Source organism: Ciconia boyciana, chromosome 8, assembly GCF_034638445.1.
Source record: "Ciconia boyciana chromosome 8, ASM3463844v1, whole genome shotgun sequence".
NCBI classification, from domain to species: domain Eukaryota; kingdom Metazoa; phylum Chordata; class Aves; order Ciconiiformes; family Ciconiidae; genus Ciconia; species Ciconia boyciana.
Window position 1 is genome coordinate 38,935,838 of NC_132941.1, and position 21,247 is coordinate 38,957,084.

Sequence of the window (21,247 nt, forward strand, 5' to 3'; positions counted from 1 at the left end):
GGATGGACTAGAATTCAGAGAAGGCAGATAAAACTTTTGCCTATCCAAGCGCATCTCCTCTTCCTGATGTGACTTCTTGATTGTGCTTTAGAGATGAAAGTTTCCCACCGCAGACCCAAGAAAGGAAATGTACTAGCAAGCCCATTCCTAACTGCAGGGGAGGACTAAAGATGGAAGCTCAAATTATAAATCGTAATATGACAACAAAGGAGCATCACTATGGGCTTGCAGCATCTTTCTCCCCAAAAATCTATAGTAAAGGTTGGTTTTCATGGACACCTAGCAACAGGTCACCCAGCTCTGCACATGGGAACTGGAATGATTTGATCCCACGCAGCCCATGGAGACGCTCACTCTGACCTTGCTGGATTTTCAGCTGGACTCTGCTAGGGCATTGCTAAATACATTGTATTTATTTTATATACTTAATTATCAACTTGATATGCTAGAGGCAGGATTAAGACCTCTCATCAAAATACCTACACCCAAAATTTGGGTCAATCCTGGTTAAATTTAACCAAGTGGAATGGTATGTATTGGCTCTGTTGCAGCTGGCCTTAAATTGAATTATGCCCAAGTAGAAAGGCAACTATTGTACACACATTCAGAAGTTGGCCTGAATTTCTCTTACATTTCTTGCCATCCCCCTCTGTTACCTTATTAGCTGGTCTCTGCCTGTAGTGATGAAAATGGTATTTAGGTCAATGTGTTCTTTGTTAATTGCATTAGCCATGTGCCTAAGACTTAGCCTTCCTCTTCTCCTGGCACTGTCTTTGGCTATTAACATGTGGTCTTTAAATATATTTCACTCTTAACAGTGTACTTAATCTGTCAGGTGAGATGGATAGAGTCTGTTTTAGGCAGACTAAGATGATCAGTGGAATGCTAATTCCAAAATTCACATGGGTGGAGACACTCCTTTTTATAAAGAAACACAAGACATTTTATATGCTGCTTTTTATACTGAGTCCCCAAAAGCAGAGGGAAGAATTACATTTGTGTTCTGTATATGCGGTCTAATTATATTCAGAATACTTTTTTTTTATTGCTGCAACATCTTTTGGAACTTTACTTTATAAATAGGATCATTTTCCCTTGGGAAAAAAAGTGAATATAATATTGGCTTTTATCTTCCAAGGGTTTTTTTGTTTTTGTTTAAATTGCATTTTATTAGCATAATTGTTCCTCACATGATAGCAAAAATCAGAACAGAAGTGTGTTCAAACCCACACCCACACACATGTATGTGTCTCCTGAAACAGATTCAGCAAATGGAGAGCTGCTTCTGGCTTGGAAATAGAAAATTACTATACTAGTAGTATGGCAAAGTCCAACAGAAGGAGCTGCATAGCTTTAAATAGGGGCATCAAGATCAAAAGACCTTTGAGAGGTCTATATTCAGATATAAAGAAAAATGCCTTCTCCCTGTTTATTTACTGAACGCCATTGGATCCTACATACTAACCAAAATCCAGACAGCCAGCTGATAATGAATTATTGAATTCCAACAGCAGCAGAGACTAGAAGTTTCCCTTAGCTAAGCTAAAGTTTTGAGTTTAGCTTTATTCCCAAGGACATTCACTACATTTTGAGCAGGAAATAAATATCCTGAAACTATTCACTAACTGTTCAGCTTTGAAAGATAATATTTGTTCTGAATGCCTCAAGATTAGGGGTCTGTAAAGTACTTATCAGAGGACCTTGGCCCTTTCCCTTGTGCTGTGCCCATCACCGCTCCATCCAGGCGGCTGTGGGGTAGCGTTCCAGAAGCGCATTCCTCAGCTGGGCTGTGTGGATCTTGTCTCTGGTCTCCATGGTGCAGGTGACCTGGGAAAAGAATTAGGAACATTCCTGATGGCATGGCAGCAATCTCAGACAAAGGCATTTCCAATGAAATCCTAAAATACACTCGTAAAAGCAAAATGATCGGTTCAACGTAAAAACTCTGGACCTCGCATCCCCTGTCTATGCAGGTAAGAAAACTGATATTGCAGATGTCTGGGGCTCTTCCAGCCCTTCTGCATGGTCTTAAAGCCTTCCAACAGCCCTACTTTTTATTGCCTTCAAAGTTTGAAAAAGATAGACTGATCCTCTGCTGGCTCCTGGGCAAGTACTTGCCTACTGTTGGTCATCCGTTAGCAGCTTCTCTTTTCCATTCCCTGGTGTATGTACGGTGTATGTATGGCATCTTAGCCCACAAGGCTTACGGTGTATGTATGTGGTGCTGCTGCCACCGCACCCACCTCTGACTCTTTCCTCACCCCATTTCCCATGTTTCTGGGCAGTGTTTGTTCCATCCTTCAAGCTTTTTATATTCTGCTCCTCTTCTCTCTCATGGAGTTATCCCCAGTCCTTTATCATCTCTGCAGTATTCTGGCTGGTTTCATCTACTCACACACCTTCTTATTTTACTCTGATTTTTTGTTTGCTCATTGATTCACTTCTAGTTTTCTGTTATGGTTGTTCTGCTGCTAAATCAAACTAAACCCAGGCAAACCTACTCTTCATAGTTTTCTTTTTATTCTTCACTTGCCTCCACAAGTATTATTGACTATCCTGTCATGCAGCCACTGAAGACAGTAACTTCAATGTCATTTTTTCAATTATTCTTTAATCTCTCTTTTCTACATCCTCACATCTGTACTGCATCATTTGAAAATCTGGGCACTACCACAGGTGAGGCACTGATGTGCAGGTGCAGAAGGAAAATTATACTTCACAATTTTAGTCTACTAACTTCCATCACCGCTGATCCTGCTGGAATTATCAGTGATGTTGAAAGTGCCATGTGGAAAAAAGACCTCACAGAAACATGGAAATCTAGCGAGGAAAGGCTCCAAGATGAGTCACAGCGCAACAACAGAGAGTTTATTGTAACAGGCAAATCTACAGAGAACAGAAGAAAAACTGGTCATGGTAACCTTAAGGTGGACTACTAGAGACAGATGCCCTGTATATAATATTGCTGTCAGAGCTGCATCCTTTACAGAAAGCAACAAGGCAAAAAATAAAGGCTGAAAAAAAGATAAAGGAAAAATTGATCACAAGTTATTACTCTGTGCAACACCAAAATCCAGATGCATAAATTAAAATATTCATAGGAATTAATTCCATTTCAAAGAGAGGGAAGTTCATAGCTTCACAAAAGGAGGACATTTGCAAAGTTCTGTGCTGAATAATTTAGGCAACAGGGTGGGCACCTCTGCTCTCCTCAACTGCAAGTCTTATATGTGGGCACTTTGCTGTTTAGATCGTATTTTCCTAGATATTAAAAATTAAGTTGGCGTGCCTCTGCAATCCCTGATGCCTGATATCTGTAGGTTGTGTGTGCAAATAAAGATATCGGGTGGACATGCCAAGCCAGTGCTAGAGAGCCAAGGAAACGTGAATAGCATTGCTCAATCAAAAGATTTCAGTCTTTTGTGCTTTTCCAGGCTCCGTGTAAAGACAGATTGTACCCAGCTAGTGCAATTCCTTATGTCCCTGACTCATCCACTGAACCTTTGTATCCCATTTCTTTAATCCTAGAAACCATGTTTACCTTCTTCTTCTAAGCTGTTGGTCTCAGAGGATTCACATAACTTAATATTCGTGATACACAATGCTCAGCAACAGTATAGGTTTGTTTGCACGAAAATCACTGGAGTTAGAAATGAAAACTTTATTTATATACACTGGTTTCAGTTCTATAAATAAAGCAAAGCTTTTAATTTCTATTAAAAAAATCAACAACTGGGCAATTTTCTGAATTATTCAGTAAACAGCCAGTGTAGGTTACTGCATGTTACAGGTTATTTGGCAACAGGACTTCAGTTTATGGTCTGGCGATCAGCTGCCAGATAGTCCCCAAGGTCAGTGCAATGCAATTCTTGAGAAAGAGCAGAACAGCTGCCACAGCTGTCACTTGGTTGTGCAACTGGAGCCCTTATCTTTTGGCATACTCTTGCGTTCAGGTGAGTGAGCACGAGCACAAACAGGTTACCGTCACATTACCCAAGTCAGTTAATAATCCAACAGGTCTACTCTTAGCCTCCCTGGGCTCAGGTTCTTATTTCTACAACTGGGGCAGGCTAGTCTGTACCGCGTTAGTCTGCTGTGGAATGCCGTGAAAGAAAATGACCAAATTCTTTGGGAGAGCCTCAGAAGAAATGTGTTGTCAAATTTCCCACTCCAAACATCTCCAGTTTTGCAGATGGGGAACTGAAGCATGGAAATAGTGCCTTGCCCAGGTCATGCAGGAAACGCTTTAGGAATGATAGCATCCTTCTTGTAGCTGGACGGCTGTGTGCTCCTCTATATTCTCTTCACAGGACAATAATATAGAATATGTTGGCAACTGGGGACCCTAATCCAAAATATTCTCCTCTGGCCTTTTACAAAATGCAAGTTGGCCCAAAGGAATTTACTCAGATTGACCAGAGCAGACTAAAATAATTAATGGAGTTCTGGCCTGAGGTGAATAAACTGTATGGAAAAAACAGGTATTACACCACACAAAGTGAACCAGAAAACCCAGCACTGCTGGGACAATGTGTAACGTTATCATACAGAAAAAGCAACATTTGATTTATGAATTAGTATTTTGTTGCACAGTCAGAGGGAGCAGTAATGTGATGGATGTTCTTTTTACAACTGGTCTCTTCTGAGTTATTTAAAACCACAGCAGAGTTAAGCTCCCTTAAGTTGAGGTTTGAAGTGAACAGACCAGACAATCCCATAACATCCAACAGGACCAAGGTCAGAGGGAAAACTGCCACCGCAGTTGCTTCTCTGTAAAGCTGCTGGAGCACCTCAAGACCTTGCAGACCCTCGCTGTTCTGTTCCAGGACCCTCCTGTACCTGCTAGTCTGATTATGCTGCAGTTTCAGTGGTGAGGAGAAGACTTTTCTAGAAACTTGAGGAGCTCAAAGATTTTTTTTTTTTTCAGCCTGAGTCCAAATATGAGACATTCATTAAAGCAGGCAAGCTGCTGTTCTATAGCAGAGCCTTGCATGGCTTCATAGCAAAGATAGGTCTTACCTCATTAAGTTGCTTATTGATTTTGCTCATTGACTTCTCTCTGAGTCAATAATAATATGAAATTAAGGGGATTTGAATGGTTGTAAAGATGTTTACAGATGGAAGCAATTTAAGCAATAAATTGTCCCACATCAAATCTGAGGAATATTACTGATAAAGAACAGGGGAAGTTCACAGAAACAAGTTGAGCTTCCTCCGACAAACTGGGTAATCCTTTAGATCTCTATGTCCAGTTAGCTGGTGATACTAAATGATTTTTTCCTTAGCTCTGATCTTTATTTCTGTCTAGGTAATCCTGGTCACCTAACCTGCTTCAATAGCTGTAAAATGTGAAGCCTACCAGACTGGTTATTTATATGATTTGCTAAGAGTTATCCATTTCAATATTGGGACTTTGGAAGCCATTTCCTAACTGCTCAGGTAAGAGTGAATTAGGGTATAGTCCACTGCAAGACAGAAATCCAGTATGAGCCACAAGGAAAGAGAATCTAAACTGGAGGTATGAGCAGGCAGTATCCAAAAGAAACTCCCATATTGTTCCAAAGAACGTGACCAACTGATTCCATTGCCCAAGGCACTTCATTAAGAATCAGCTGAATCTAAGGTAGCCATAATCCTTTTTTTTTTATTAAAAAAATCTCTTATTTTTGCCAGTAAAATGTTCCAAAAGTTATTTTTCCAGAAGTGTAGTTTGAGCATAAAGCTTCCTTTTAGAAAGTCTTTGCTACTCCATGCAATCAGACTATCAGCAACGATCTTCCCATGGAGTGTTCCAAGCACGCACCAGATGAATAAACACTAACCCAGCAAGGCATTTCACTAGAGGGGAAAAAAAATGCTCTATCTTCCTGGTAAGCAGTGACTAGAAGCAAAGTTTCTCTCCTTTGGAAACGAAGGGGTAAATCTAAAAGGATGATTAAATACTGAGATTACAATCTTGACAGGACTGATTTAGTGTTTCAAATAAACCACTATACTTACTGCTCTGGTCTGTCAAACACTTAATCTATATCGACAGTCGAAAGTATGTGTTAGAGTGGAGTGGGTATAGCTGTAATGCCTTTCTTATGATTGCCACCAGTTCAACACATGATAATTTTGGTTCTTGATCCAGATTTAGGTGTATACTTCATTTAATGTGTTGTGATTTACACTGATGAAAATGATACAAAGTTCTTTGCAGGCCTGCTTTAGTAGCAAATGCTTAAAATGCTTTGCTGACAGGGCTTTGGCCCTTACAAGCAACAAAAAAAAGCAAAACCTCACCCACGCATATTAGCTTTACTATGAAAATATGTACATTTTTCTCTATCTGGTTAGAGCAAATTCATTTAAATGCTTAAAGTAAATTCAATATTTTACCCTTTTTGATTACCCTTGTTTTAGTTTTCAAAGAAAAGCTCCACGATTCACTAGGTGTCACCAGACAGAGCTGCCTCCAAAGTCACTGAGGTCTATAAATCTGGATCACTACTTTGTACTTCACATCTAATTATCCGATAGCCTCTCCCAGGCTGATTAAAAGCTATCATGCAAATCCAACATCCAATTAAATTATTCAGGGACACAATTTTCTCCCTTCAACCCTCTTGTAGTACAATACTATCAGGTTCTTGAAGTGGACAGTCAGTGAAAATACATTGTTTTTAAAGTGCAGACAGTAGCACATGGCACTTTTTCATTCAGGGACTGTATTTACTACAGATTCTGATAAAATTGCCTCATTGGGGAGGTTGCAAGAGCAATGGAAAATGGTTCTAACATTCTCAATCAAAACCTAAGAAAGTGGATTTTGTTTAATTTACTTAGTAGCATTAATAAAAATGACAAGCCTTACTTCATAAAAATCACATTGAAAACTTCAGAAGAGTTACAGGGTTTGTCGACTCTAGCCTTCAGTAAAAAGGTTTTTCAGAGCTAAGTTAGTTGCTTATCAAAGGGATTTGTCTACCCTGTGCAGTGTCACATTATCTTCAAGTTACCCAAACCAGTAAGCTGGCCCATCGTTACGGCACACTGCGGAACAATGTAGTTTTAGTCCTAGACACTTGAGAAAACCGATATCATGTTCTGAAATAGATTCGTGAACTTCATTGTAGTCCTTTGCTATAGTCATCTTTAATCTAACCTATTCTTTATACCCGTAAGTGAAAATACCGAGCCAGTTTTTGCAGCCAGGTGGGAAATCAGATTTAAATGCCAAAATCGAAGAACTTTCTTACTCAATAGCATTGCTGAATTCCAGTTATGAGCCTGTTTAGCAAAGATCCCTAATTTGGCTTCTACCTGTGATTTCACAAAGGTTGGACTTGGACAGCAGTAGCATGACATCAGTGGAACCACACCTTTGCCAAACCAGTTCAAATAAGAGACATGCCAGGAAACAAATGATCCTTTTAAGAGATGCCATTAACTGATAACACCTCCTCACTGTTACTGTATCAAATACTCAACAAAGGAACAACGATTTTGCTCTGTGCTCTTTGTGGATAAGGTACGAAACACAAGCCCTAGTTAAAAATCAGGATTCCTTAGGAGTAAGAGTGTTCTCCGCATTGCTTTAAGGCAAATTGATCTCAGATAATTACAGCCAGCCTACACAGCTGGCTCTTCAAGTTCTGGGCTGACGCTGCAGCTTGCTCACCACTTCCAGCACAGCACCACGCACGAAAGGAAGGTTTGCAATAGTAACAGCTGGAGTATTTCACCCACGGTGTCACAACAGCAGGTAAAACAGGTCCTGTATTACTTGTATGCCTGCTAAGTGTTGGTGAGGCAAGATGCTGTATAACACAGAAGAAATTATCTATCATACTGCTCCCCAAATCACTGTGCACACTCTATTGGACTTCTTCAACACAGTCATATAGAGACATAGGAAAACAGAATAAACTAGGGGAGGCCAGTACTACTAGAGAAACTGAAATTGCATCTCATCTTACCTCAACAGTGAAGAGCTCAGATGTCACAAACGTGCGTTCTTGTTTGATATCCAAAACTCTAGATCAAATAAGGGATATATTAGAGATCACAACAATCCTCTGTCATTGTACAATAGTTTCTGTAAGTGTTTGGACAGTAACTATTTGCTGCTTTCTGTATTGGGCACTTATTCTATGCTGCAAAAGTGCTTTCACATTGGAACAAAAATGAAAGAAATAAAAGTTTTTCTGAAATATAACAAGAAAAAAGTCCTTTGATTAATTAGTTACTTACAGACTTGCCTTCAGAGAACATTTGGAAACATGTTCAAATCTTTAATAATCTTTGTACTATTCTGTGATTATATTTCCCTGCTATTAGTCTGATTTACCTTGCTTCTTCGCGAGCCAAAATCTCCAGTAGCTTTGAAATGTCTCCTGGGCAGTCAGAAAGCACAAGGGAAAATCTGCACACTCTGTTATCAAGGGTCAGGGCACGAGCTATGCACTGTTGCAGTAAATGTAATTCCAAGTTTCCACTGCATATAACAACTGCCACTCTGAAAACAGAGAGAAAAACGTGATTTTTGATTAGCACTTGTCTGTGCAAAGGAAGTCTGTGCATAAGTCACAGGCACTGTATTCAGTATCAGCCTAAGATCTGCTAGGACCGCCCTTCAATAAATATGTATTACATGGCAGAGGGGCTCCGGGCTCTCAGTATCAATTGTGGGCAGGCAGCGGGAGTCTAGAAGCTGGCTGCATTAGTTGGTCTGAAACTTTGTTTTCATTTTGCATTTCCTGGAGATTTAGTTTTGTTAGAGATAACCAGCTGGAGAATTCTAGGTCTGTTTCAAATTTTAAAAATGTGACATCGTTTTCCCCTGGAAGTTCTGAGTCTCAACCTCTTAATGGTTAGACAACATGTATTTTCAAGGCTCTTTGTAATCATTAATTAAATCCATCTCCATGCTGCAAAATGAGTGTAGAAATGTTTGAAGAGCAAGTGAAGAGCCACATGGTTAGTCCATGGTAATCTCTCTCTGCAGAGTCAAACCTGACCTTTTTAAAACCAAACCTTTGCATTTTCACTTTTATTTTAGCTGTACTGAATTGAAATTTGTTGCTGCTCTTTATGTCCTCTGTCAGCCTCTTCTGAAGAATTGCCTCAGCAGTATTTTAGCATACAATGCTGTGCATTGGAAATTTTATTTTGTCTTGAGTGCATGTATGTTTAAATACATTCTGGACTATGTCCTGAGCCAAGGCTCAATCTGCTTAAGTACTGAGTACTCAAGCCCAGATGCAAGGCGGCACTTACCCACACCTTTAACACTAAGCTCAAGGGTAATCCCATTGACTATGTGGGCAGGAGTTCTCGGGGCCGGAGGCAGGTGTCACTGAGCGACTGCAGAAGACAGCCTAGATCCTACCCCGCCACAGACAGTGTTGATTTCCGCAAGTGGAATGAGAGAAGGCAGCAGGCTGACAAGAGCAGGATGCTCTCCTTGCAGATGTGACCATGCCTCATGGAGCTGTGTGTAACTGCCTTTCCCCCAACTATTTGAGAGCAGAGGAAAATGACAAGATTTCTCAGGTCTCCAGGCTGACATTTGTCTTATTCAACATGGTCTTCTGGCCTGTGAGTGGTCTCTTCAGCCTGAAGTAGATGCCACAGGTAAGACCATTGCCAGTTCAGGGGCAGGAACTGCCTCGTCACTCATAAAACAAGTAGCTCCTCTCCATTTCCTGGGACTAAGGCACTCAACCCCATGCTTTTGCCACAGTTCCCTGTTTGCAAGAGCTGCCGTACCTTTTACCCTTCAACTCCGGCAGCTTCCCTGCAACCAACGCTGCAAGTCCAATGGCCCCTTCTGCATCAACTGTGACTCTCTCGTACTCCAGCAATCTCAGCATTGAAATGAGGATGTCCTCCTCCCTGAAAGCAAGAGAGTTGTGTCAAAACAAAACAAAAGAGCTACCAAAAGCAAAAGACAATACATTTATTTATAACTGGATTCCTTCCATCTTCCCAGGTACATACGACCCCAAGGTGGTGTTACAGAAAGCTGTGCTGCTGGGGGTGAATGTACATCTCAGTCTTGTTATGAACTAAAAGACAAGATGGCATTTTTTACTAGAACCATTGTGCTAGCTAAATCCTAGTGGTAAGTATATTCTGCCAACTTGTCCTTTCTGTGAAGATTTGGAAGAGTTTTGTCAAAGGCTGCCTTCAAGTCTTGTAGAACACAAGAACAACAAGTTTTACACCCAGAGCATGACCAGGTACTAGCAGCAGGTGAAGTTTTGGTCAAAGGGGTCAGTCTGGACAACGCTCTTAGTCACATGATTTAGTTTTAGGTAGTCCTGCGAGGAGCAGGGAGTTGGACTCAATGATCCTTTATGGGTCTCTTCCAACTTGAGATATTCTATGATTCTATGATTGGGTTCAGTGTCTTCAGTGCCCCCCTTGGAAGGAAAGGCACCCCACCACCACCATGCTCTTACGGTGTGTGCATGATGGCAACTCCTGCCAACCTGCTCTCCTCACTGTACATGAAGAACCACCATACCCTGGTGGTACAGCACATTTTTCGTATACAACAATGTTCACCTAGTATTATTTATTTCACTGTTTTTCTTCACCTACCTCACAGCAACAACTTTCTCCACAAGTTTCCCAGTCAGCTGCAAAGAATTGCTGCCAAAGCAAAGTCCGCTCACATCTGCAGATTTCAAAAGACAAAAATATGAAGCTGGCTGCTTTAGACAAGTTCAACATTTTTTGGAGTCCTGGCTGTTTTGTGCCCTTAATGAGTGCAGCACACTGCTGTTATATGATCTTAAGTTGCTTGATTTTTTTATATGACAAAAATGCATTTGGTAACAAAAGACCAAATCTCATAGGAAGATTTTGCCATTTTGGACCCCTTTAAGAAAATTATGATCCTTTACTGGCATAGTTGCACTGTGAGAGTGACCCTGCAGCCCAGCACTTTTCACTGTTCAACGAGGCTTGAAGGAGAGAAGAACCAAGTGTGGTGCTGGGTTTGTTAGCTTCAGCAGGATGGTTAGCAAAGGAGTGCAGAGATGGGCAGAGCTTACTGAGAGAAGAAGTTGTTTGTTTATAAAACTCCCATATAAGCCAAAGCTTCCAGAGATTTGAACATCAGGTAAACAGGATCATCTTAAATTGCTTAACAGTTGAGGTTTTTTGAGCAAGTGATGTGGAAACAACCATATCATTTATAAACACTTTTGTTCTGAGAACAGTTTTGTGAGTCTATATATTTAAGCACTGCATTTTCCTGCCTTTTCACAAATTAGTCTTTTACACGAGAGCTTTCCCATTGAATTCACTGGTTAAGATGCTGCTTTTGAACACAATGGTCAGATAAATACTCTCATATTTCTAAGCATTCACCGGAACATTTCACGTGCACTGGAAATAGCATTGTACCCCAGGGTGGAGGTGGGGGAAATGTGGCAGAAGTTGTTCTTACAGCTTGAATTAAATTCTGACTCTTCAGAGATTTCCTTTGAAATATATTTGAACTGAATTAATAAGAAAATAATACGGCTGGAGAAATCAATTACAACCTTTATTTTACCTTCAAAAGAATAATGCATTTTCTTACCTCCATAAAAGTGATGATTGCTGCAAGCCTGGTCTTCAAGTGGGTGGCCAGCCTTTAAGGACTGTTGCAATACAGGGAAACTTTCAGATTCAACCCCCTGGGAAAGACAAGTGTTGCCACTTTTTTATTGATCCAGTTATACCAGAAGTCACCACCAAAGTGGACACCAAAAAAGCTACACAAAGTTACCTCTTCAAATTAACAATTAATTTCAAATTACATAATAACTGTGCTACACTAAACTTATCCTGTGGCTTATTTAGGGACAAACTTTTCCCATAAGAAATTATTTCAAAACACAGAACTGTATTTCACTTGCTTTGGAAGAGTCTTCCCACATCTTTTTCTTAAATCCAGCCAAGCAGCCAAGGGACAGGAGGCTTCCCAGGCTCTCAGAGGCTCTTCTCCTAGGTGAAGCCCACAGGATCAGATAGTCCCTGTCCCCAGCATATGCAGTCTCTTGCCAGTGTATCACTAGATACCAGTGCCTTTTGAAAATAGCTGTGGCGAAAGCTGCCAAAATGCAACACTTTATAGGTGAAAGGAAACTTACAATTACAGAAATATGTGGGTTGAGGTGTTTGAGTGCAGCAGCCGACCCTGCCAGCAAGCCACAGTGGCCTCCTGCAGGGAAAATCACCGCGTCCAGCTTTGGCACCTGCTCGTACACCTCCAGCCCCACGGTTCCCAGGCCCGACAGGTAGACAGCACTATCCTCCCTGTGGGAAGGAAGGGCACAGCTCAGCAGGGTGCACGGTTGTCGATGCAATAATACTTCAATCTACTACTTTAAAGACATAATTCAGCAGAAAAAGATCTATGTGAGTAAATCACCAGCACAAGGGGAGGAGGCGATACAACAGGGACACTGCTATCAGACAGACCATCGCATGCTGTTACCTACTGGGAGAAAACTTGTGCCATTGATAAACCCCTCAAACAGCCTTCAGGCTGAAGTGCACTTAGCTCTGTTGTTACTAGTATCAGGTGTTTACAGAGCTGGTGAGACAGAAGTCATGTTTCCATTGCCATCACTTCCTTCAGCTTCATAAATTTTAAATGTTGCAGTCCAAACTAAAAGCAAAGCCTCAAAAGGAAATCTCCTTCTCTTTATTTAAAAGTGGAATTTAGTGTTTGTGATAAACGGCGATTTTCATTAAATTTAAGCACTGCATTCAACCTCACAAATACCAAACAGATTGCTACTGAGTTAAGTCTTTCCACAGTCCAGGGCCAATATCTGATACCTTCGTGTTACTCTGGAAGACTCTGGAAGGGTAAGAGAAGCATTCAGTCGTGCCAAAATACTCACTGGTAAAACACTTTCAGGCAAAGGTAATATAATGAGCAGAATAGCGACAAACAGAGTCAAAAGACTGAAGAAAAGTCCACTGTACAGTCACACAATTGACTTGGATCTATTTCTAAAAGCTGGTTTGTGTTTTATGTAAAAGTTAGCAATGATGTAAACGTAGAATGATATGTGAACAAAAAACAATAGGAGACCTCTGTATGCCTGTATGTTCTGCTTTTTCTGGCAAACGGATAAGCAAACAGAATTATAGATCCAATGACTTCACTTGATTTACTTGTCCCAGGACATTTGGGTAATAGAAAGCTATGCTTTTATTACTGTTAGACATGCACAGAGAGGCTCAGCACAGGAGCACAGAACGCCTGCAAGGTGGAGACCAAAGCCCTCTTGAGAAGTTACCTCACATGTATAGCAAAACACAGCAAATTCCTCAGGGCAGGAGTCTATATGACTACACAAGAAAGGATGGGATGAGTGAACTTTCACTCCTGTAGCGCAGCTAAAAACAAAGGCAAGAAATCATAGTGGGATGGGTAACTGAACCCTTGAATTTATTGTCTTTATCAAAATACTGAAGGAACTCGCTCATCTTCCTTATATGTGACAAAATATATCACTGGTCTCCTGAACAATTCTTCTGGAGTCTTATTCACAAATAAGATTTAGGACTGAGTTTGTGGAGTTACCCCTGCCATGGTTACAGGGGAAACCATAGGGACCTGCAAAAATGAATGAGGACCTGGCATATTCAATCTCTGAGTAAAAATTCTCTAACAACTGAAAACTCTGTCTGAAGGAGACTGCTCTGGGCATGGAGATTTATTAGCAGTTTGAATGAATGTTTCAGATAATCATGTTTTCCTTGCTAACATCTAGTTAGAACACCAGTTCACTGAGCAGCCTTCAGCTTTTTATGATAAAATGGGTTATTTTATTTGCACTGTGACTGATTACTTTTGCTTTGTGAAAGCAAACATATCTCTTTCAGTATCATACGCCATTAAAGGGAAATCAAGGAAAAGGGCAGATAAATCTAAAGATTGTAGATTTAAACAAGCATTTTCAGTCAGAGCTAGAAATCTGGCCATTTGCCTTCTGAAATGTGCGATACATCATCAAAGATGGGCTGTCTGGCTTCAGTTTCTCAATGAAATTTTGACATGGCAGCTCTGTTCCCCTGTTCTCCAAATAAAGGGCTTGAAAGCTATCGGCTGTCTTTCCTAGAGTAACAGACTAACCGGATCACAAATGAATGAGGATCAGGTCTGATCAGTATTTGTGTATGGAGTTACACAAGAAAAAACTGGACTTTCAAGGAAGGAGGGTGTGTAATTCAATCTGTAGCACTCTTACCTCTCTGATTCAACAAATCAATCTTTCTCACATCATCCCAGAGGTACTGTGTTACTTATTGGCAATATTCACATTGCATTTATAATGAGGTCCTTAACACCTATAGTTATTAAAAATCCCATGTTACCTAGGCAGCAATTAGGTAGACTTAATGATTGAATTCCAACTTGAAAAATCACATTTCCTTCCTGGAATTTCACAGGAAGTTGCAGCTGGATAAAAAGTTTCCTTCCTCTAATTGAACTCTTGCATGATCATTTTCATAACACAGTATTTTAATTGCACTAAAGACATGGGAAGAACTGACATTGACACACCCAACTACAGGACATTACCTGTGCAGGTAAAACCAAAGACAGTCACGTAATGTCTACTTCAGGAAGGAAAGAATGAATTGTTGGTTAAGGAGATCCAGAGACCAAATTGCTAGGGATTTTACACAAGCTAGAATTAAACTGAAATAAAATGACATTTCAGAAGTTCCATTCTAAAGGACAGGAGATCAGCTGATGTTTTACAGACAGCTTTGGCAAGTGATGATGAATGTGTGTCAGACACACATTGAAGACGACTGGCTATCCATATACGCATACGTCTCTCTGGGAAAGTTCTCCTGGTCTACAACTAACAAAATACGTTTCAGGCATCCCATTATGAAAAGGCTCACAATTGTAGTGGAGTTTTTTTTTCTTTTTTTTTTTCTCCAGAGTGTGAAAAATTGCATCTGTGAGGTTTTAATTAAATATAGTAACAGACTGAATATCTCTGTTTCTTGTAACCTGAAGTACCTGTTACTTGTAACATGAAACCTGAAATAAATCAGAGTGCTTTGATATTATTAATGGTAACATGTACATTTAGAGTTCCTCAATGCTAGATGCTGAAGTCCACATATGTCATCCCTGGAGCTTCATGAACCTGGAGAATACCTACCTTACGTAACATAAATAATTATTTGGGGAGGAGGAAAAGATTAAACATGAAATTACAATAAAATAATTTTGTTCTTACATGCAAATATGATAGCTGATGCAAGTCAGCTGGGAGTTAACAAGTTGATTGAAAAATGGCTGACAAATTTGGAAATCACAAACTTATGGAAAGCTGTGGTTTTCAAAGAGAGCCTAAATGGGTTTAAAATTCAGTGGGATCTAGGGCACCTCATTCCCTTGGGTTTCTTTGAAAGTCTCAGTCTGGGACATGGTTGTGCCCATGGTGACACGCAAGGCACACCAAGCAGCCCTGTGGGTCACTTGCTGTCAGCAGAGCTAACAGTGCAGTTGAAGAGTACAGTTTTTAATATTGCCTTCCCAACAAACCAGCTGGGAAAGAAGTGAGGGCTTTCTCCATTCTGCTCATTCTGGGATCCTCTTTCCAAGCAACCTTACTCATTATTACTATGTTTAATGCAGTAGTGCCTAGGAGCCGAAGGGGGACAGGCACTCACTGCAGTAGGTGCCGTACAAACGTGAAGTGGTAGATAAAGCCTGCACAGAGGCGGCAATGGGGAAGGAGAGTCACATTCCAGCTCAGTGCATCAGAGGGACTGCTGGCTACCTCATGCTAATGATTCACCCCTCCGCACTTTTGGAAATCTTTCTTGAAAAAAAAGTAAGGGAAAAAAAAAAAAGAAAAGGGGAGGGAAAGGCAGAAGAGACTGCAGAGAAAAAAGTAAAAAAAGGGAAAATGGATCAGTTCTAAATATTTTTGCCTGTCTTATCTTATTCCAATCATGTTTTTATTAGATCCAGCTTGTTCAATAACCTCAAATAGATCAAACTTAAATTTATACTCATTCTTAGCTACTTTAATTATACGTGTGATGTAGCTTCTTAATCATCTTTTTTCAAGGCAGAATCACAGTTTTGTCACTCACACCAGATATGTGAAAATTTTACAGCATTAATCTTCTCTTGCTCTACACTATGCCACTGAATCCTTTGCATTAAAGATTAGCTTTTACCCACCTTACTCCAAACAGAGAGACCAAAAATGAATGCTAGCCTTAATGCTTTCTGACAGGGTTCATAAAGAGTTAACACATATCCATTATCATACTAGCGCATATAATTCCTAATCAGGAAGTTTGCCTAATTTGGGGGAAAGGAGGAGTGTTTCATTTTGGTTTCCATTCCCCACTGTTATAGAAAGATTCATGATTTGTGCCTGGGAATATGTAACTGTCCATACTCCAGGTAATCAGAACATTTTGATGACCCGTGATCAAATTTTAAATGAAACTAATTGTTTTTGCAGAGCTGCACAAGTATCCAATCTAATCTTTCTATAATCAGCCTGACTTTCCACTTACTCTTCGAGGTAGAGGTAACCATTCTCCTGTGCCAACCTTCTTGCGTGCATCTGGGAATCCTTAGCTGTAGTGCCATAGGATATAACCATGGCACCGTACTCACGGCACATTTTCACTCTGGCCGGGGACGTGCTGGTTGACATGATGACAAACACTGGAATACGGAGCTCTGAGGCGTGGTAAGCAACAGCCATGGAAAAGTTACTGTCCAAAGCCACGATCACCCCCTTTCTTTGCTGATCCTAAAAAACAGGGTTGCTTATTGCACATTATATAGTGTCACGAAGTTGTCCCATATGATCCTGGATCATTCTAATGGTCCGACTTCCTTCTTTTCCTCTACTAGCTGATCATATTATGACATTATGATACAGTATATGCATGTCTGGTGTGATCTCAGGACTTACAGAGCTAAGACAGAACAAGATCAATCCCTGTTCCAGCACTCCTCTGGGTTCAATTCTTGTTCCATTGGAATTAGCTACAAAACTCCAGCTGATCCCAGAAGAGCCAATATCTGGTCCCTCTTCCCTGCCTGTGTAAAATTATTTCATTTCAGGTTTCCCTTTAATAGAAGGATTTATTCATATTATTACAAAAGTGCAGGAATAACCACTGTTTCTGAGCTGCTGTATCATGCATCAGTATATATAATTACTATTGCTGCAGAGACTCAATAACCTCCTACAACAAATGATAAACAAGCTATTCATGTAATGATACTGAAATTCATTACAAAATCAATTGGTGATCTAGATCCTTCTCATCACCCATAGTACCTCAATTTCATCATCACTTAAAGTTTGGTGGTTTCAACATGTCAGAACCAGAGTACACATACAAACACTTTCATCTAAATGCCACAGAAAAACACTGATGTTTACATTTTGCAAGCTTTTCTTTCAAATATTTTTTAAGCATTTCACCAGCAGATTGGCCAAGCGTCAATAAAGTAGTAAAGTATTTGACATTCAGATACTTGCAGACCTATCTGTGTTGTTCAGCACAAGCATTCAAAAGGCAAGAAACACTACGATTCCGTGGACATTACGGGTAAAATTATCTTTAATTCTAGTCCATTTTTTGTGAAGCAGAACTAATCTATTTCTTTTTGAACACTGACGTCTTGTTATACCTGAGGCAATGATGTCAGAAGGTAAAGTACACCTCGTTCCTTCACAGATCCCGTGTACTGGAGGAACTCTTTCTTTAGGTAGATGTCCATTCCATACTGCTTGGATAGCCTGGAATACTGGAGTATAGAAATGTTACTATGGGGATGTATCTAAAATTAAGAAATATCTTCCACACCCCATCAGCTCCCTCGTGAGGCATGCATTCAACTGCTATATATGAGCTCTAAAAAGTAAATTTCATAATCTGTTTCTTTAGAAATACATTTCAGTGTGTTGTTACCTACTAGATTCTTCTGGTTTATGGAAGTCATTTTCAAACTCGCAGCAGTGAAATAGGTACCCCATGCCATTATGAATTCTGAAAATAGCACTTGTTTTGGTCTTACTGTTCAAATACAGATATTAAAATAAGTGTTTTCAATTATTTCAAAAACCAGCCTATGGTCTGATATTTTAGCACTTGCCAGAACTGGATATTGAATACCCAAAAAATAAGGTCATCTGCTAATAGATACAAAAGCAGTTAGAAAATTCCTCCTTGAGTCCCATTATGACTCTGCTCTGGTTTCTGCCACTGATTCACTACTGAATGTTGTCCATTTTGCATCCTAAGGCCAGTACGACATTAGTAAAGACATTTCTTATTTGAAGAATGATGGAAATAATAAAAATATTTCCCAGGATTGCAAGTGTAAGGAGCAGCTGTTTGAAAATGCTCAGTGTTTGGAACAGAAAGGACCCCTGAGCTGAGAGGAATTAGCAATGGACATGTGATGCAGTGTCCAAGTGCATGTTTTTTAATTTTTTTTTTTAAATGGCAAACCTATATCAATTTTTATAGTATGACACAGCATGCATCGCCATATTAATTTCCTATTACCATATTATCTAAAACAAGAGTTTTAAACAAGATAACTTATGAAATAGAGCTGCAGTAAACCTGTGGGTTCCAGTTCCCTAGGCTTACTGCATCTCTATTTTGTAATTGGCTCTATTTCTTCCATTGGCTGCCAAAGCAAATGAGGACCTGGGGATTTAGGGGGATCCAGCCCTCATTTATGATAAGTCACAAAGACAGATAGATTAAAAGACAGCATGACAACATATTTTAAATATTTATCTCAAAAAGTATCTGGCAGCGTCATGCATATAGTGTATAGTGTACATAGTAATGTGTACTGACATTTTTCAGACTATGGGACTTTCAAAGTGAATTTATATAAACTAAATATATCTGAAACAGATACTTGCTTTAAGGTATACAATTAAACTAAATATTGCAGATGAATGTTTCAAGGCTTTTTAGTGGATTTACAAGCATATGTCAAGTTCCTCACCCATAGGTGGGGCCAGATTCTCTATTTTCCTTCTGAAAATCCTGCAATAGGAGCTACCACTTGTTGTTCCTTTGCAAATCTGGCTGCAGAACTGAAAGAATGGAAAGTGCTTAGTACACTAATAGGATAATAGTTTCCATCCTAAACAACCTAACCTATGGAGAATGCCTATGCAAAACAGAACAAGAACACTAGACAAGAAACACTACTTTACTAGTTCTTCCATACCATACTAGTTTTATCATTTTTGCTTTTGTAAAGAATCTTGGATTCTAGAGTGAACAATGAGAAAAAGGATTTAAGGAGATGAATCCTGTGACTTTATAAAGTTGTTAAGTCTCCTGCATTTAAAAATATGTGTCATTAAGTCACTCTTTACCACAGAGGTGGTGTATTTCAGATTATTATGATTTTTCTTTAATTTTGATACTCAATATTTTAACTCTTTAGGTTATCCTTTTCTGCTTCCTTTAACTGAGGCTTTTTCCCATGTAGCCTAAATATAGCAATTACTTCTAACAAAGGAGGTGTCAGTGCTATTTTCAGCTGTACTGACCTGATGCGTGACTTTGTAAGACTCATTGAACCAGCCTGTAAGTTTTCCCTTTTGTCACTGTGATCTCACCTGAGGACTACAGATCCTGCGTCTAATGTACAACACACAGCACAGCCTCCCTTTGGCATCCACAAAGCTAACACAAAACAACCCTTAAAGTTCCTACCTCAGTAATCAAATCAAGTGCCCAATTTAACGCTAATTCCTTGTTTTCCTATACTCACTACCTCTATAACATCTGTTACAGTCATTCACGATGCCATACCCCAGCTCCAGGAAAACTCCTGCATAAGGATCCAGGACGCTCCATCCATGGTCTTACCTGCACATTAGGAATCACCCTGCAAAGTGTTTCTCCATTCAATTAACTGAATGGGTTATAGTCATGGTCACTTTTTTAATCCAAACAAATGTCCCTGAAAGGGGCTCTCACCTCTCAGCGATGAGTTAAAATACAGGTTATCTGTGTTTTTCTTGACACCACTCTGCTTTCAATGCTTTCCTTTTGAATCAGTGCATGAAACATATACTAATGACTTCTGCGGGAACATTACTTTGAATAGCAACAGTCATGTTTTCACACTAAAACAAGTGGGGATATAGGTCTTCCACTATTCTGATAATCCCAAAAGCATAATTCATAAAGAGACTAAAGAAAGTTAGCCTGTTTAGCTTGGCACAGTAAATGCAGAAAGGGGATACAGCCATGTTGCATAAATCTGCCAGGGACACCCAAGAGGAAAAGAACTATTTAAGTTGAGGGGCAAAGCTGCTTGAGAACAAATGGTGTGAATTGGCCAAAGAGAGCTTAACTACTTGTGAGCAGGGCACGATGAGTTTATGAAAAGTTTTGTATTACATGGATGCCTGCAGGAGCAGAAGATGGACCCAGTGGTGCAGTCTTGCCTTTTCCTGCATTAGGATGTGTTGAGAGCAAGGACATGGCTCATGGGATGGGGCTGAAATAGACTTCACTAGTTTGGCAGAAGTGCACGACACCATGAGCTGCAGGGAAGGGATGATCCAGGCTATCAAAGGGTATGGAGCTAGCTAGTTCTGCTTTCCAAATTAAGCCCTGACACTCTCCCTCTCCCTGCCCATAGACCTACCTTTGTACAGCAAGATTAAACCCATCTAACAGATATGACCAGAGTTGTCAGTTACAGAGAAGTGCAGTTCACTACCTGCAAATCTTCTCTTCCTGGGACAGCCTCTCCACAAACGCTGAAGACTGACGCTTCTGTCTAGAGTACTGACTGTGCTCTCAGGCATGACAGTCTGAGAGTTTTGGTGACAAAGGCTGCAATGTGCAGAGTTTGGTATGCTCCCTCTGTTCCTCCAGGCCCTGGCCCCCCGACCACCTGTGCTGCACATGTGTTTGCTCACTCCCCCCCCCTACCTTCCCGAGCAAGCCAACTTTTCCACTCTGAAGGGAAATCCAGGTACAGCTGGCAGGATGGTTTACTCCGAGTCACTCTGAACAGGCAGCATATGAATGCAAAATACATCCTGTTTGACTCCCTGCCCTCCGGCCAACACTACCCTGCAAGTTTTTTGTGCCACCTTACAGCCCCAAACGGTCTTGTATCATGCCCTTTGCCACAAGACAAACTTCTTCAGTAGTATGCTACAAAAACCACAGCTATCCTTATTTTGGGAAC

At 40.3% G+C, this 21,247-nt stretch overlaps 1 protein-coding gene across 1 annotated transcript in view; it reads right to left on the reverse strand.

The window, feature by feature from the left end:
* Positions 1-1,713: 1,713 nt before the first annotated feature.
* The window catches only part of LOC140656030 (L-threonine ammonia-lyase-like), a 28,448-nt gene continuing 8,914 nt past the window's right edge, over positions 1,714-21,247 (reverse strand). The window contains exons 4-12 of the mRNA XM_072871217.1: positions 17,693-17,809; positions 16,558-16,799; positions 12,132-12,297; positions 11,579-11,675; positions 10,591-10,666; positions 9,754-9,879; positions 8,333-8,500; positions 7,962-8,019; positions 1,714-1,827 (exon numbers count right to left, since the gene is read on the reverse strand). Coding sequence (XP_072727318.1) covers positions 1,729-1,827; positions 7,962-8,019; positions 8,333-8,500; positions 9,754-9,879; positions 10,591-10,666; positions 11,579-11,675; positions 12,132-12,297; positions 16,558-16,799; positions 17,693-17,809 — 1,149 coding nt within the window. The 3' untranslated portion in view covers positions 1,714-1,728. The remainder of the gene's footprint in view (positions 1,828-7,961; positions 8,020-8,332; positions 8,501-9,753; positions 9,880-10,590; positions 10,667-11,578; positions 11,676-12,131; positions 12,298-16,557; positions 16,800-17,692; positions 17,810-21,247) is intronic.